We start from the raw sequence: 18,200 nt of genomic DNA, 5'->3' as shown, positions 1-18,200 counted from the left end.
GTGTTTTGCACACAGAATCAATCTTTGTTAACATTCAAATGAATTTAACGATGGGGAGATATTTTGACAAGGTCTATATAACTACTCCATAATACAGACAAATGAGAACCAACATGCACATACTGATCTGTATACGGTAACACTGCTTTTTGACAGACATCCATTTAGACACTCTTTCTTAAATTTCAAACTAGTAATTTTTTTTTTTTTTTGCTATTGTTTTTTTTGGGGGATGGTTCTTCAGTATCTTATTTGTTCTGAAGCGCGTTGTGCATCTCATTACGACAGAAAGTGATTTATATAAATCTAATACATAATATTATTAACCTGTTGACATTGTATACTAAGAAAAATGAAGATTAAAGAGAAATAATGAAGAAACACAGAATTATTCACACAAATGTACTTTCTTTGTAGAATGAAGATAAATGTAATCTAGTTGTCTTACTGCAATTATCTAGATTCAAGTATATATGTCCTTGCACTGCAGGCACAAGCATAAAAAGCATGCCTGATCAGTACTTTGGGCCAAAAATTCCCAGCAGGTAGTCACAAATTTGAACACTACTGAAACGTTTGCGGATGTCACTCTATGCCTTGGTGAATATTGGAGATAAACCAAGGACTTCATGGTTTAGGTTATGAGCTTGCACATATCAAGATGTAGAGTTAAGCTAAAGTCACACCAACGAAACCAACTACAAACCAATCAATGATATGCCATTGGTAATAGCATAATTGATTGGTGTGGTCTGGGGCCCACGAAGGCCTCCGCACACCTTACGACTGTTTGAGATCCGATTTTGGATCAGATAGCATTTTGCTCATTTTCTGAAAATGTGAATGGAAAATATCATTTTATTTGAGGTTAAAAGTAATTGAAAGAATACCAATATAACCATTATGAAAGATTGCAAGCCTTTATTTTGGAGTAAAGGCCAAATTAGTTTCAAATCTTAGCCAATCGTACAACTGCTATGACGTCATTACGACTAGATATTAAATTCGCTTTCATTCTAAGAAGGATGATAGCATTGTCACAGATAGGTATTCGTGCGATGATTTAGAACATTACACAGTAAGATATTCCATGTTTCAATAATAGTATCAAATTCTACTATGTTTTATTCCAAAATCGGGTCGCAGACCAATCGTAAGGTGTGCAGTTGCCTTAACACAAAGCTTAGCAATGATCGTAGAACATTTTATCTACGATTAAATCTATTGACTACAATGTACAATCAGTCGTGAAAATTTAGTGTACGATTAATCGCTAGCTTTTGTGTTACGGGACCCTGGAGTCTGTTTTCTTGGTGTGATGGTAGCATTAGGGTATTGTTTCATGAAAGTTGTCAGTACTGACTATTATGAGCTACATCATGTATGTGTATGACCCAGGCAAAAAATAATATTTCATTTTTGGGACTACTTCTCATAAGCTACTGCCTATATCTGCAACATTGGATGAGCTTTAACATTGTAGCGAATGGGGATTTGGGGGGGGGGGGGGGGTTCTTTTTTAAATTTCCATGGCTCTTGTCTTGTCTGGCATATATGCAAGCTTGCTGTACTCCGCCAACTTTGTTACAAAATTTGAGGTCACTGAGCAAGCAGGTTACTCTTTTGAGAATTTGGAGGCCAAAATCGCCCCGATCCCCTGTCCAGTGAAATCGTTGGTGGTAGCAGGCTTATTCTGACAGGAAGCATTGAATGTTGCAATTAAGGTGATTGCCAAAGGATGACGACTTGTGGAATGCTGACAACTATCATGAAACACTACCCTTCCAATGGTTTTGACAACAGTGAAGATTGCTGCATGGCACATACTACAAGTAATTAATCCACACGCAATGACAGTGTCAATGAATGCTAACTTGGTCAGTGGTGACACGCTTCATGAAATGGTGCCGAGATGTTGACATAACTTCCTATTGCTTTGTCAAACCCTGCGATAGTATGCTGTAGAAATGGTTGTGATCCCCGACAACCATGTAGCTTGACCATACTGCATGCTGACAGCAAACTCCAAGACCCTGTCTTACTGAGAGCTGCGATTTCAAATCAATCTCAAATTGGGATTGATCTTAATCTCTTCCATACACATATTCAGATATATTGTGTGGAGCGTTGTGGCCCAGTGGATTAGTCTTCAGACTTTGAAACTAGAGGGTCGTGTGTTCAAATCCCAGCCATGGCGTAATTTCCTTCGGCAAGAAATTTATCCACACTGTGCTGCACTCGACCCAGGTGAGGTACAAGGGTACCTGGCAGGAATTTATTCCTTGAAATGCCACCGCAATAATAATATCCAATTAAGTGCATAGGGATGCATTTGGCAGTGATATATACAGCATGTTGGTATTATTATTATTATATTGCAATAATAATAATAATAAACAGTTCTTGTATAGCGCATATCACAATTATGAATAATGTCTCTATGCGCTTCCAAAGGACTTGGATATTATTACCCCAGCTGTAGCTTGGCAATGTGAGATTGATTTGAGTCAATTACAACTCTTTGTAAAACAGGACCCTGGATAGCTTGTAGGCTACTGAGGACTTATGTCCATTGAGTGGCCAGACCACAAGTGCCCAGAAACAGGAAAAGGGCACTATCCTGTATGTAAAGAACATTTTCCCTGTGCCAACGCTAATCTGCTAGCTAATGTATCACAACACTGGACAGGATTCAGACAAGAGAGGATTCCAGTCTGTAGTCTTGACTCTCTGAATGATTCACATGCGTTGTCCGAAAGGTTGCGGATAAAGTGCAAGATTACCGCCCCTGCAGCATAGTACAATTGTGGGCTTCCCTTGTACTTTTGAATAATCTCTTGTGCACAGAAACAGTTCGCAGGCTAGCAGTAGAAGACTACCATCCCTGCGGCTTAGTAAAATTGTGGGTTTCCCTTGTAGTTCAGATAATCTTTTGTGCAGGAAAACAGTTCGCAGGTGAGGAGCAGAAGGCTACCATCCCCACTGCTTAGTAAAATTGTGGGCTTTTTTGGCATGCTGGTTAAACCACTAGTGTCGAGAAACCGTGTGCAGGGTCTGTGAAGAAGACTACCTTCCCTGTAGCTTAGCCAAACTGCTAGCTGATATCGTACCATGGGCCTGGCTGTAGCTGCCAAACGTTGTCCGAGGTGCGCCCGAAGAGCCAATGTTCTTGGATCCGAACTGCTTACGCCCTCCGGCGTGGGACGTCCTGCTTTCTTGGGCTGAAATGGGTCTCTGTGCAGGGACCTGAAAAGAGATACAGAAAAATAGATGACCATCATAACATCAGGGGATATTCTAAAAAGTAGGCTAAAATAAATTTGAGCTGGACGTTTGGCCGGAATTTTGTGAAGGATTCCTTTTATCATTATGAACATTTCAACGACCATCATTTCTCCCATATGTTGTAAGACTGTAGAGGGGACAGACTGAGCCAAGCAAAGAAAATCTGGACATTGCCACTTTAAAACTATCTCTAAATATAATTTGTTTAATTGAGTGGAACAAGAAATTCTACTTTATCTTGGAAACATTTGATTAATATAGTAAGAAAATAACCCCCAACAGCATGCAAAAACACTTCACATCACTCCTAATGATTCAGAAGTACCATTGCAAATTGAAATATCTTGTCTCCCTTAATTGTAACAAAGAAAAATTCTATTCACATGTAGTCAAGTACAGTACAGATCGTTTATTCTTGTTAAAGCCTTCTGTGTAGTAAATGGCATAATTTTCTGTGTAGATTTCAGATATTCTTGAATGCGTAGATCCTCAGTGAGGTACATGTATAAAAATGTACAAGTGTATATATCTCAAGGCTTGAACAGTGGCACATCTCACTTTTAGTTTAAGAATGACCAATCCCTTTTGTCTGCAGAACAGAGAGAGAGAGAGAGAGAGCCCATTATATGATTCGCACTACTAATTCCAAAAGTAAGTCTAATTGCAAAATATCCTGAACAAGTACTGGAGGCCAGCAGTGTAAATCACTTTAAAAACATGAAATTTATATTTTCATCATTATTTGGCTTATGATAGCCTATTCAGGTTACCGGTAAATAGGGAAAAATTGCGTGCATGAAAGGGGTTATTTCATGAAAATGGTGATAGAGTGTACACACATACATGTATCTGTGCACCCACAAACACACACACATTTGTATTTGCCATCCGCAGTGGGTATTACAATCGTAAACGAGGACATGGGTGTTTGAATCTTCAAGTTGCTAATCAGAGACACCTCCCCCCCCCCCCCCAGTGTGTGAGATGTCTCTTGCAAACTGTGGACTTCTACATGTACATTTATATATTTGTTTTAATTATTAGAGGAGGGGTGACCTCAGAATTTGTTGTGTCAGATTATTATCGTAAGTGTTGAGGAAGAAGATGCAAACACACACACCCACCCCCTCACACACGTCACAAGTTAATCTCCATAATCTGATATGAATCTGCACTGCAAGGATCAAGAGACCTAAATCATGACACAATACTAAAGATAAGCAAGGCTTTACAAATGGCTTGGGCAATAGAAAGCTATTTGGAGCTCAGATTTCCTGAGATCACAAAGTGATGAACAGTGCCATCTATCAGTAAGAAACATTAAAGAGCATGGGCTCCCATAAGGTCTCAAAGTTGTTACAATTTGGATTGTTACCATGTTGGATTGATAATTACAACTTTCCAAGACAAAAAGCAACCAAACTTGAGAAAATTCATTTATCCATATTCTCAATGATCTCAATTACATCACTGGTTCTCTAATTTGCATAGCATCCATGTTGTGCATATAAACCATTTTGTGAAATACATGCAAAATATAAAATGCCTTAATTTTACATAAAATGTTGATGAATTTTCAGCACTATGCTTGCTTGATTTTTCATTATATTTTTTAAAATAAATTCTAGGTCAGGGTGACCTTGCTTCACTTCAGCCCATCCACAAAAAAAAAAAGATATGCAGAACCTACCAGGATATCTGTTGTCTCATTTTATCACTGAAGGGAGGCAGGAAGAAATTGAGGGTTTTTAACTAAAAATATTTTGAGCACTAAGATACTAAATACCTATTTCAAATTCAGAAACTATTTTCATTTGCAATATCAAATTAATCTGGGTATGGAAGGATCATTACAATTGATAGTGATCATTGGAATGCCTGTGCATTCTTCATTTAAATAAGTAAATAATACAGAATCCTAACGAGGATTACTAATTCAGCAAGCTGAGAAAGAGTCAAATGGAATTGTCCTCTGGTATCCGAGCGATGCTCCCAGTCACATATAGAATTTTCTGCATTCCGGTGGATTGATGAGAAAAGAATTACATATTCACAGAGTTCAAGACTTTAAAGTAACCAATCTAAGAACTTAATTTTTGTAATAGTTTCATATATTATCAATCAAGTTGGAATATGGAAACAAGATTACCATGTAGGACTTTCTTGCTTGAATTTATGGACAAGCAATTTTACAAAAGCATTGCTTTAACATTGCTTTTGAGCTGCCATATTTTGTTACAACTATTATGCAACTATTCTTTGCATCTCATCCCGAGACAGCACTATGACCCAAATGGTCAAATGGAATAATTACTTCTTGCAAACAGAGTGAATTACACACAAAATGCATCATGTACAGGGTTCCTAGCTTTACAAGTAAACACAATTCCCTGATTTTTCCCTGATGAAGTTAAAAAATTCCCTGATAATTATTCAAACCCATTCCCAGTTTTGCATGTTTTCTAAGCTGTTAATCCAGTGAATTACATGTATTTTCAGTATAAAACAATAATGTAAAACTTATTAATAATAATACCACCATAACCAGTCATTCAATGGATGTTGTTTTGATATACAACAAAATATAACAGAGTCTGACCGACAACTGTGCTTTCGACTTTTGAGCTGATCAAAATTCCCTTAATTTTCCCTCATTTGAGGCATTTTCCCCTGATATGAGGTATTTTTTATCAAATTCCCTGACTGGAAAAAAGTAAAATAATTTTTCCTGATGGGCTGGGAACCCTTATGTAATCTAAAAAATAAAAAAATTTACACGCTGATAATTTCACGCAAGAAAATGTTGAGTTTCTCCAAGATGATCCTATAACCTGGGAGTGTCCTCATAGCATGAGATTCAATGACCATTCATAACTGAGAACATGCTGACTGAAATAAATGATAATGATGATGACGACAACGACAATGATGATGGTGATGATGGTGATGATGATGATGGTGATGATGATGATGGTAATGGTGATGATGGTGGTGGTGATGATGATGATGGTGATGATGATGATGGTGATGATGATGATGATGGTGATGATGATGGTGATGATGGTAATGGTGGTGGTGATGATGATGATGGTTATGATGATCGTGATGGTGATGATGATGAATTTGGCTAACTTACTAGTCTCGAGCTGGACACGGCCAGACTCCCACCTTGATGACCCTTGGTATCCCTAGTGATGGTGCTATTGCGTATACCGGCTGAGAATGACCTGGTGCGCTGGTGGTGACCGGACGATGGACGTTGCTGACCATAGCCGGATGATTGGTACTGGTTCTCATTGCTATTGTACTGACCCTGTAGAGATCAAAGAATGAAGCAGATGATTTCATTTATAAGAGGGTAAGTCTCAGGACAACATAATACAAGTTCCAGGATTCAAATCCCATAGCATCACTCAAATCCTTTCGCACACAATTAAAATGTATTTTACCAGTCTCCAACAAGGAGGTAAATGGGTGCCTGGTCAGGGGAGTAGTGCTAAAGCAGGGGTAATAATAAACAGTGCTTAGATTACCACTTGTATTGAACGATACAATGATAAGCAGCACTTAGAACCATTTGTATTGAACACTTTATAAATGTTGAATCTTACTATCATTATTCAACCCCAAGTGGTGTTTCATGAAGCTGTTCATAAAGTTACAAATGACTTCACTTGTGACTGGGGACCCGTCCCGGGGCGCTAAATAAGATTCTCAATCATCCCAATTTGTCAGCTGAAGCTGAAATCCAATTTTCTTTTGTTGTTAACATATATCTGAGTCAAAATTTACTATTTCTTACCATTTGATCAAAATTGTATTTAGATATGCTCCTGTAATATATGTTGGTTTTCTTGCATGGTAGTTTGTTCAATTTAGAAAAATATTTTAATTTTGAAACATGAAAATGGTACATTGCAGACTACAAATACCAATCTAAAAGTCTTTCAAGTGTTATCAATGGAAAGTATTCTGACTAGTGAAATTTTCTTGTTACATTGTTTTTGTTAATTTTTAAAAATCCATACCAATCTAAAACTTAAAAATTGTGTCAACTGGCCAGGGCTCCACAACCCATGAGTTATTCTCATGGGTTCAAATGAAAATTAATACATTAAAAAAACATAATCAGGTGGGTGTTTCATAAAGCTGTTAAGAGCGACTTTAAGAACGACTGGTGATCCTTTCTTGTTGTAAATAGTATATTCATTGGCGATGATTTAGTGCGTAAGAAAGGATCACAAGTTATTTTTAAAGTAGCTCTTAACTTACGAACAGCTTTATGAAACGCCCCCCCCCCCCCCCCGGGATTACATTTGAATGCAAATAAAGTGTGAAAGAAAGTTGGGTTTTTCTCTTTTCTGATACACCCAGTATGTTTATGATCTCCTGAACAAGAAATCATTAATTTCTTCATTTAATACTCACGGCAGTAATGTTTTCTAGACTCCTCTGTCTCTGTAGGTTCTGCCTTACTGAGTTTTTCCTCTGCATAGGGGCAGGAGCGGGGTCTGCTGTTGTTCTACCAAATGCTACTCCTGTGGAGCAAAAAGATATACATACATAAAGGCATGCACATTTCAACATTGAAGGTAGACATATTCGCTTTTGATGGGGAAAAAAACTTATAAACAAAATATATGTCTTTTATTGACTGGTATGTTCATTATCTGAAATCATGAGACCAAATCAGCATCACTGGTGCAAAGAAACAATAGGTAGCACAAAACAAAGGAAGGAAATAAGCAACAGAGAACCACATATCATTAATATTCAAGTATCTTCATGCATTATTATATGATGGGCAAAGAGCAATCTAATGTTTGATTATAATTCTTGGTTTTGTATAATCTCCTCCAGATATCATTCCTTAATGTTAATGAAGCAAATGTAAATGAATCTAGATGTAGGTTGGGGATGGGAAAGAATGATGCGAACCAAACAATGTGATGGTGTTTCACCTGAATGTAGCATGGGGGCACTTGAGGTATGGTGGAGGCGCTTGGTGGGGGTGTGTCCATTCGCTGAAGCAGAGCTCAGTGGGGGTCTGTGTTTCCTTGCCTCGGCTACACATCACACAGCAAGCCAACACCAGGAGACAGTACATAGATACAATCACAGCAAAGAATATACAAAACATGCAGACAGAAATAGAAATGCACAATGAAACACCAAGGCAATATACGATCAAGACAATTATTTCTAAAGCACCTGCCCAACAAATACGGTCCAGGGCATCATTTTATATACAAAACATACCTATACATACATGTATACTGTACATATTAGAAGGACTAGAAAACCCATCTCTACAATCTGAAAGAAAACACAACGTTTTCTACTATCATAAAAAAAGCTGCGATTAACAAATGCTACTCTACTTTTGAAACACAAGGACATGTTGAAAAGAGTATTGAAAACGTGCAGTTTATTGAGGTGCAAATGTCAAATTCCACAAATGGTTGCGTGTACAGCAAGACAGTTTCATGCAAATAAACTAATACATGAATACAATCCACAAAACCCTTAAGAATTAAGAATACTGTTGGATCCCTTTATTTTCTGCTGCTATAAAACCAAAGCGCACCTCACACTATGTGATAGAATGCTAATGGATTTGAACAGGAATTGTAATAAGATTGGATATGGAGTATTGTAAATTGTATTTGATTGAGATTCAGAACGATTATCCAAGTAGAAATAACAAATTTGCTTTCAATTTTATTACTCAAATCAGAGAGGATCATATCAGATACCAGGGATCCTCGTTATGTCATTGTGATTCTCGTCCTTTTTTGTTGTTGTCCAGAACTAGATGGGGTATAGCCTTCTGCAATTTTGATATTCTATTCACAAAGTAATTGATAATATGAAGTCAAATATTTGAGAAAACATCCTACCACAAACATCTTCAAAAAGAATCCAATCACACAGTGTGACATGGACTTTGGTTTATCAGTCTTAATTTGAATAAAATTCCATGCATCCAATGTTTGAATCTCACATACCTGTGTAATTTGTGTATGTCGTTGATGAAGGGGCCTGAGTTACTGCCGCTGCCCCTCCTGCACCAACCGCATGGGGTCTCGGTCTACTTGTCCCTCTACTGCTGACGGCCTGGTTAGACCGAGCTGAGGCCGAAGACCCATTGACCATGGGACTACCCTGCTCGGAGGGTGGGGTAGATGACTGGCTCCCTCTCCTCTGGGCTTGCTGGGCTTCGCGTAGCTGCTGACGGTGTCTCGCTTTCTTCTCTTTCATCATCTGCCAATGGGTCAATTTATGAGATTAATGGAGTGTTGCAAGAAATTATTTGCAATGAATTGCTAAATCAAATGCTAATTTCAACTGCAGATTGATAGATGGATTTTGTAATAGAAAATAAGAAGCCTCTTATTTTAAAATGGTGACAATCAATTGAGCACAAATTTTCAATCACATGTACTTGCAAAACATATGATTGATTTGGGAACACAAAATTGATGTTCAACTGATTGAAAGTTTCTTGCAATGCCTCGTGAATCCATGCATGGCATCAAAAGAGTGAGCACCACAGTAAAAGGTAATAAGGAGAGAAGGGTAATAATAATAAGTATTATAAAATGAAAATAAATATACTTGCAGGTGATCATTTACTCCAAACCTATTATGACAGCCTTATGTGAGGAACGTAATACATATATGTTCTTGTTATTCTTCCAGTGGAAGTGCTGCTTCATGATAATCAATATCAAAACGCTTTGTATTATCTGTGCATACATGGAGCCTCTAATACTTTCATTCATTTTGTGCAGGATATATACATGTGTACCCTACCCTCCTTGCATCCAGCGGTATGGGAGTAAAACAACACCATCCTAGATATTTTCTTACCTCATATAGTTTAGACCTGTATTCATTGACAGAGAGCTGTACATCATCATCTAGGGGTGGGACTACATCATAGTCTAGAAATATCTCACCAGATTTAATTCTAAATCTGATAATTAAAAAAAAAAAAAAAATTAGTGAAAATGAATGGCAACTTTCAAATACTTTGACGTTGAATCAGTAAATTGTTTGCATATTATGAAACTCATTTGAACAATGCATATATGTTGTTATAATTTTCAGTGTGGTATGTAATGCTGCTTTTGAATAACAGCTGTTTTTCATTACACATTCTGAATTGGCAATGCAGTACAAATAAAATCAAAGTTTATAAATGTAAATTATTATTCATTTTGGATTAAAATTGCCCTATTATCATACAATTTGACCAATGCTATATTTATAATTTGAATTTTTAAAAGAATGATGATATACAGAAAATTAACAATGATTGCCAATTTGATGAGCTAAAGAGATTAAGTCTTGACTTTATAAAAGCTGTGTACCTGTATGAATTACTACGTACCTGGCTACATATGGATGTGAAAGAGCTTGTTTGGCAGTTAATCTCTTGTCTGGGTTGAAATGTAATAGTTTTCTTATCAAATCTATTGCATCAGCTGGCGCGCCCGGTAAGACTTCCTCTATCGACTGCTTGTGCCTGGTGAGAGAGAACAAAAATATATTTAAGTCTGTTTGAAAAAAACAGGCCAAAACTGTGAACTCAGTTTAACTCTGATCAAATGTTGAGGTTAGCTACAGGTAGAAAGAAAAAGGAAGAGTGTGCACCATCATTTATTTTACAACACAAAGAGGCTGATTTTAAGCTGTATTTTAACTGTTCCATTGATGGGGCATCCCACTTCTTACCTGAGTTTTGACATGTCTACAAATGTAGCTCCATAGTCTGACTGTATAGCCTCTACGTCTGCCTTGTTGGGTGGGTCAATAATGGCCATTATCCTCTCTAGCTGGTTGAATGTAGATGTACCAGGAAACATTGGTTTGCCTTTGATAAGCTCTCCAAGTATACAGCCGACACTCCACATATCCACTCCCTTAGTGTATCTTCAAGAGAAGAAAAATTAGGTAGATGTTAAATACAAGAATGATACATACATGGAATGGTATACAAATTAGGGAATAGGCATGAGTGCAATGGTTTGAGATTTTGAATGAGATGAAAGAAAGATGAGTTGAAGAGTATCTCTTTCTTTCACCGAATGCGAAATGTCGCACCATTGAACGAATAAGAATATTCGTTATTTGTGTTGTACAATGTCTCGGAAGTTAGCGAAAATACAAATATTAATTTTTTTCCAATGTTAATCTATGAAAATAAGAAAACGCATCTGATCCGCAGCAGCAATGCGCATTTAGCCAGGTAAGCCATACGCTTATTACTCCTCCATTAACTAAGCGCAATGCATTGAATCCTAATTCTTATAGTGACGTCACCATGTTCCTGACCGCACAACGGTACATTACAGACAGTACATAACGGTAAGAATGTTTGACATTCAGTCTCCTATTTGCTCACATACGACAAGCTAAGAAGACGTTGTACAATCTGCAAGGAGTGGAGTAGGTGCATATATCGAGTAAAGGCAAGCCAAAATATGACTGACAAGATAATATAAATATATGAGGAGATTAATTCCAACAGGGACTAAATCTACTGTTGACCAAAACTTGATTTTTAAAGGTCAAGTCCACCCCAGAAAAATCTTGATAATGATTTTAATCAATAGAGAAAAATCACACAAGCATAATGCTGAAAATTTCAGCAAAATCGGATGTAAAATAAAAAGTTATGGCATTTTAAAGTTTTGCTTATTTTTCACGAAACAGTTATGCACAATTCAGTGGCATGCAAATATTAAAGAGAGTCAATGATGTCCCATGCTCACTAATTCTTTTTTTTTATTGTTTGATTTATACAATAATTGATTTTTTTCAAATTTGGCAATAATGACCAACTTGACTGAACCATGAAGTGTTTAAACAATGGTAATTACACGTGTTCAGGGAGGAATAAAACGTTGTTTCACAGGACAACAGGGAAAAATTTAGAATTTGTCATATTTCAGATAATAAAATACAAAAGAAAAAGTAGGTGATTGATGTCATCAGTTGCATACAGACCAGGATGTGCAGATAACTGTTTTGTGAAATTAAGCAAAACTTTAAAATGTCATAACTTTCTTATTTTACATCTGGTTTTGATGAAATTTTCAGTGTTTTTGCTTGTTGGGTTTTTGTCTTTTTATTCAAATCATTTTATTCAAATCAAAATTTTGTTGGGGGTGGACTTGGCCTTCAAAGAAGAATATGTGTAAAGCACCCTGTGACATTGTTATGATGTAATAAGAATGGAGTAATACAATGATCATAAATCATGCTGCATTCATGTTTTCATATTCATATTAATTATTTTCAATAATTATTTCTAATGTACTGTTACATTTTAGGAGATGTGGAATAAATTAATTCAAATTGGAAATCAAATTGCATTTGTGAAGCTCACTAAGTATAGGCCCAACACTCTCCACTCCCTACTAGGGTTGTTGAAATAGTACAAATAAAAAGGCTAATATGGAACCCTAGTGGTACCTTTTAGAAGCTAGCAGAATCTCTGGAGCTCTATACCATCTCGTTGCCACATACTCCGTCAGCGCAGGATTGTCTTCGCTCAAGACTGCATCTATTTGTGTTATTGAACGGGCGAGGCCGAAGTCAGCTACCTTCACAAAGCATTCTGTATCTAATAGGATATTTGACGGCTGTAGTATGAAGAAAAAACGAAGAAAGGAAGATAGCATTCAAGCCTTAAAATGGAAATTATGTACATAATTGGTAGAGCTTGGCATAATGGATGTTGTTGTTTTTGTTTTAGCTTATACAGCGCGTATCATTCAGCAGTGAATATTTGCGCTGGCATTTCTTTTAGTCTTCACTCAAGATGGTATCAATTTGTGTTATTGAAAAGGTAAGACCAAAGTTGTCTACCTTCACAAAGCATTGTCTAATATGATGTTTGAGGGCAGTATTACGAAAAAAAATGCATTATACATTCAAGCTAAAAACAAAAAATACACACATTATTGAGTGTTTTGCATGGCATGTACTAAAATGACCAAAAATGGTACGGATGATTGAAATCATAAAAGCTCTTTCAGATTAATTCCAAAGCAATAAATTCATTTCATCAAACCAATAATCAAAATGATACTCTCCAAATTCTATAAATATGAAAAAACACGCTTTCCTGTAGAAATTCTAAACAAATTCTGATTTTTTTTTCTCTCTAATAAAAGCAACTGGTGCAAAACAGGTAAACAAATACAAGAAAGAAAAATTGCAATAGTCCAGTTTTTATTTACCTTTTGATCTCTGTGTATTACATTTCCAGAATGTAAGTACATGGTTGCGTTAATAAGCTGATACATTATATAACGTTTGTGAATGTCCTTTAAGATCCCTCCTTTCTTGATTACAGCATGGAGATCAGTGTCTGTTTAAAAAAAAAGATACAGATATCAAAATCGGAACCTTTAATATCTAAACAAGTTTTGTTATAACAAAAGGAATGCAGACAGAAATCATGAGAAAGAGTAATTGTATTGGCTCTAAGGTTGAGCAAGATGGCATTATGTGTAAAGACTTCATCTCGAAGTTCATAATTTTTTTTTCAAATCAAGAAAAGAACCACAAAAGCATAAGTTCAAAGTCAATGATTCTATGACTTTATTATTATTGAATTACCCAGCGGCATAACATGTGGTAAATAAATGACAAATTTTCACACGGCCTCGCCAGAGTCTGGTCCTGTGTTGTTCTGTTCAAGTCCCAAATGTACACAATTGATGCATTAAAAGTAATCTAACAATATCTGAAATTTCCAGAAATCAATATTTCAGTCAAGTAAAAGGTAATATTCCTTATTTTCTTGGAAGCTTTCTAACAATATCACGGAAATACAGGCAATTGATGGACGATTCATGAATTTAAATATGTGAAATTGGAGCAACTTTTGGGAAAGACTCCTTTTTTCACGGGTCAAACCGTTGACAAAATGACCAAATTGTAATTTTAATTTAACGCTTGTTCAAACAGCGTTTAAAACATTTTGACTCAGCCCTATTTTTTTTTTCACTTCATAATAAAATAGTTTCTGTAATATTCTCACTGCAGTACTTTAATGAAATAATCTCTTAAGGGTTTAATGAGGTGGTAGTTTTTTACAAGAGAATCATGAAAACGCATTTGTCCAAGTAACTTTGCCAAGAGTCAGAGCTGCATCTTTCCTGTAGTAAACCCTGCAAGCGGCTTCTCCAATTCATACAATTTAATATAATCATCGACAAAACAATACTAGAGAGAGCCGCTATCAATGAACCGTATTGTTTGATTTCTGCTTAGTAACGCAGCACAGATTTTTTAGAAGGTGCGCAAAATCAAACTCACCCATATACTCAAACACGAGGTAGATGTCTTTATCATTTTCTGCTCTCATCACATTCAATAATTTAACAATATTCTTGTGGTCACTGAATTCCTGTAAAAGAAAGAGTGAAAATCTAAGATGAGAAATGATAGAGTGGCACCCTGTTTCAAAGAATATTAAATGGAACGCAGTCTGGGATATTATCCACATCACTTTCTTTATAAAAATCTAGGGAAGTAAATGAGTCTTTAATTCGTCAAAAGAATTAAAAACAACAACTCTGTATACAGCAACGTACAAGTAAGGGCAAAACCCACACCAGACTAGAAGGAATCCACATCTAATGACTTTACTTCATTCAACATCATACAAGAAAAAGTAATAACTTACTTGTAAGAACATGATTTCTCGAAATGTCCTCTGCAAAATAAAAGAGAAACGTGGCAAGAAGAAAATTAAGAGACATTTTATACAATTTAAACGAAATGAATGAATGGAAACAATCTACGTGTCCATCTACAATATTTGTAGCTTAACATAATGATCATTATTTGAAGGATAATATCTAAGTTATTTGTGGTGAAACTTATTGTGAAAGCACATTGTACTCTTTGATCTCTAGCCCTAATGGCACTGCCTTCTTGCATCAAACAAGAGGGGGCAATGAACTGAAAACACAGTAAACCTCTTGCCATTGACCTATGAGCATTATAAGAATCTTGACAGATACATGTAAACCAATGAGGATTGAAAGTCAAGCTGCCTAGAATGTGAGACTCCTATTCACCAATTACTCTCCACTGCTCATCTCATCATCACCTGCTCATCCATTCGTCGCTGTCATCTCTTCTCAACCCAGCTAATCTACTCAACCTTTCATCTCCTCGTTACTTCAAGGGCTTCTCAATTCATCTGAACTCACTGACTCTTCTGCTCAAAGTCATCTAATCTCATCTTTTTTTTTAATTCCAGTCCTTTTTATGGTTTGGTTATGGCTCTGGCAATAAGGCTTTAAACATATTTCACAGTAATCAAAATGACTGTATACAAAATGAATGAATCAATCTGTACTTAGGGTTATCTTCAACCTTTTATTTCCAAATAACCCTTTTGAAATGAACCCAACTGCAGGGGCTATTTTGGACACCTAAATCAAGTTTAGCCCCATTGTCATTATTGACAAGCTGGGTCTCTGAATGTGAACCTTTAGCTTTCAAGTCTTACCTGAGCATCTGTCTGATTTCTGAAAGCATCAAAGATCTTCTTCAAAGCAACGATCTCCCTTGTTCTCCTGTCAATGGCCTTCCACACAATGCCATATGCCTAAAATGGTATCAAGATAGAAAATGTTGCATCAATTTATTGAACAAGTAGCAATTAACGAAGAGTGTAAAATGGCGGCGTACACATGACTAGTGTTGCAGTTCCCCCAAATAAATGTTTCTCTCAAATGCCGTTTTGAGAACAAAATGAAACTTGATTATAAATAATTATTATTATAATAATAATTTATAATCAAGGTTCAAATTTTATTAACTGTTAAATAATAGCCTAAATTTCATCTATAAATTGTTCTTCAAAACGGCATTTTGTAAATCGGTTATCGAAGCTGCGTCATAACAAAGCAGTTCAACTTCAAGGGTCAAGCCTAAAGTATTGTATTTGTGATGTTTACGAATGGATCGAGGGATCTACACGAGATCAGTCTGGTAAGAAACCTCTCATTTTTCATATTTATATTAACAGTTTTTTCGTTCCTTCATTCGTATTAGGCGTATAAAGGTGTATAGTCTATAGACAAATAAAATCCAACAAATTTAGCTGATTTATAGTATAATTTATAGCTTTAGTTTAATTATGGATTTCCGAGGGAAATCCACCCCCTGTTTATATGTCCTGCTTAGGCAAGTACGGGGAGGGTTTCAAGGCTCTGTGATGAAAAGTACAGCATTCTTCTGGTTTAAGTCACCACTCCATTCACTGCCGTTTATTTCGTCAGCAGCAGCGACTTCTTTCCTCTCCCGATCCCGTGGCATTCTCTTTGTATGGCAGTGAGTCCAAACTTCGCGCGTGTCCATACTTCGCGGACGGTCATTTTCTAAAAAACTAGCCAATATCCTTAAAATCTGACATCATCAACGTGAAAAGCGACCTAAAATTACCCTTTGATATAAGTTTCTTTAGGATGAGTTCAGTATTCATGAAAAATATTGACAAAAGATCGGCAAATTTGTCACCGTTAGCGCCCGTTTTGAAGAAATCTGATATTCTCAACAAGCATAACGATATCACCATTTTGCAAGCAGAAATCATCAAAAATGTGAGTTAAATGTGGTACAAACCGATTCTATAGCATTTTGCCATCAATCTGATATAAATATTTCACTTTTTGAGCTTGAGATTTTGTTTAAATCTCCACAAAAACTTTGGTCCGCGAAATTAGGTCACACTTTTTCTGAACGGTTTTCCAGCACAGCGCGCATTTGCCGATCGGAATAGAATTTTGAGATCGCAATACCGTCGAATCCCCTTGACCTACATTTTCGTCCATGATTTTATAGTTTACGATCTTGCCGTCAATGTGGTAACTATTTCTTGAATTGGTTTTGTATAAATTATGAATATTTTGTGAAAATATTTAAGCCTGATGAATATTTTTGAAAAGTGCGCGAAGTTTGGACACCCCATCATACACAATTCACAACGAGCGTACACAAACGAGAAGAGAGGTGACTTATTTCAGGATAAGGCCAAAAGTATATGTAAAAATATTTAAAATATCATCACGGAGTCCTCAAGGGCAAGGCTAATGGTAATAATCACCCCATCATACTGCAACATGCCCTAGTTCGCAAGGCAGAACTCAGCGGCGCCCGCGGTTATCTCACGCCGTACCCACTGGCCTACAGACATCTCACTGGCCGCACAAGTCTAATTCGTTCCGAAAACATAATAAACAACCACTCATTGAACTATTGTTTTAATCATAATCACTTACTCCTTTTCCCAGTCGCTTCTTTATTTCATATTTTGCAAGGACATGTTCTTCTACTTCTGAAGTCATGATGCTCAAAATGTAGTTTTTTCTGAATATTAGGCAAAAGACAACATATTTTCCATTTCCTTGAGTATTTCGTTAATAGCAAGAGCCGCATCACAAACTATCCATGCCTCCGCTATGTCCTAATGAGATACCCATATTCAATAACTTTCTTTCATTGAAATAACAAAACCATATCAAATAATTTTGTAAAAATAGTTAAGGAATATTTTGATCCAATCTAATCTTAATTTGAGTACTTGGTCATTATTTCTTTGAAATCGATTAGTGAGCGTAATAATTTTAAAAGTAGTGTATAGTGATACGGCTTCCTGTACATTGCATTCTTGGATGAAGTCGCCGAGAGAGCGAGATCGCACAAAATTGTTTAACCCAATACCTTGGCAACGCATCGCTTCCATAACGTGTATGGGGAACAGATTGAAAATAATGAATGGGCGAGAATTTTCAGGGGGCCGGGGCGTTTCATGAAAGGACTTGTCGGACGTTTTATCCGACAAGTCCCATTTTATCCGACAGTTACCATATGAACAGTGC

At 36.4% G+C, this 18,200-nt stretch overlaps 1 protein-coding gene across 2 annotated transcripts; it reads right to left on the bottom strand.

Moving 5' to 3' along the window:
• Nucleotides 1-227: 227 nt before the first annotated feature.
• On the bottom strand, nucleotides 228-17,958 carry LOC129279937 (extracellular signal-regulated kinase 2-like). Of its 2 annotated transcripts, XM_054915996.2 has the most exons (14): nucleotides 17,601-17,958; nucleotides 15,827-15,925; nucleotides 14,993-15,022; nucleotides 14,623-14,713; nucleotides 13,539-13,669; nucleotides 12,769-12,938; nucleotides 11,026-11,223; nucleotides 10,682-10,816; nucleotides 10,159-10,264; nucleotides 9,294-9,549; nucleotides 8,247-8,351; nucleotides 7,714-7,823; nucleotides 6,422-6,598; nucleotides 228-3,246 (listed from the first exon to the last, which is right to left on the bottom strand). In XM_054915996.2, exons 1-14 carry the CDS (start codon nucleotides 17,664-17,666, stop codon nucleotides 3,067-3,069), a joined length of 1,854 nt encoding a protein of 617 aa, XP_054771971.2. In that variant the 5' UTR covers nucleotides 17,667-17,958; the 3' UTR covers nucleotides 228-3,066. The 2 variants fall into 2 exon arrangements, with proteins under 2 accessions (XP_054771971.2, XP_054771972.2); XM_054915997.2 differs by lacking the exon at nucleotides 8,247-8,351 and having other exon boundaries at nucleotides 17,601-17,805.
• Nucleotides 17,959-18,200: the final 242 nt, after the last annotated feature.

Source organism: Lytechinus pictus, chromosome 17, assembly GCF_037042905.1.
Source record: "Lytechinus pictus isolate F3 Inbred chromosome 17, Lp3.0, whole genome shotgun sequence".
Lineage (NCBI taxonomy): Eukaryota > Metazoa > Echinodermata > Echinoidea > Temnopleuroida > Toxopneustidae > Lytechinus > Lytechinus pictus.
This window is presented reverse-complemented; position numbering and strand designations above follow the sequence as displayed.

Coding starts and splice junctions, on each gene's coding strand:
- LOC129279937 (XM_054915996.2), bottom strand. CDS start 17,666: ATGACTTCAGAAGTAGAAGAACATGTCCTTGCAAAATATGAAATAAAG. Junction 15,023..15,826: donor GAAATCAGACAGATGCTCAG/GTAAGACTTGAA, acceptor TTTATTTTGCAG/AGGACATTTCGAGAAATCAT. Junction 3,247..6,421: donor CCGTGTCCAGCTCGAGACTA/GTAAGTTAGCCA, acceptor ATCTCTTTTCAG/GTCCCTGCACAGAGACCCAT.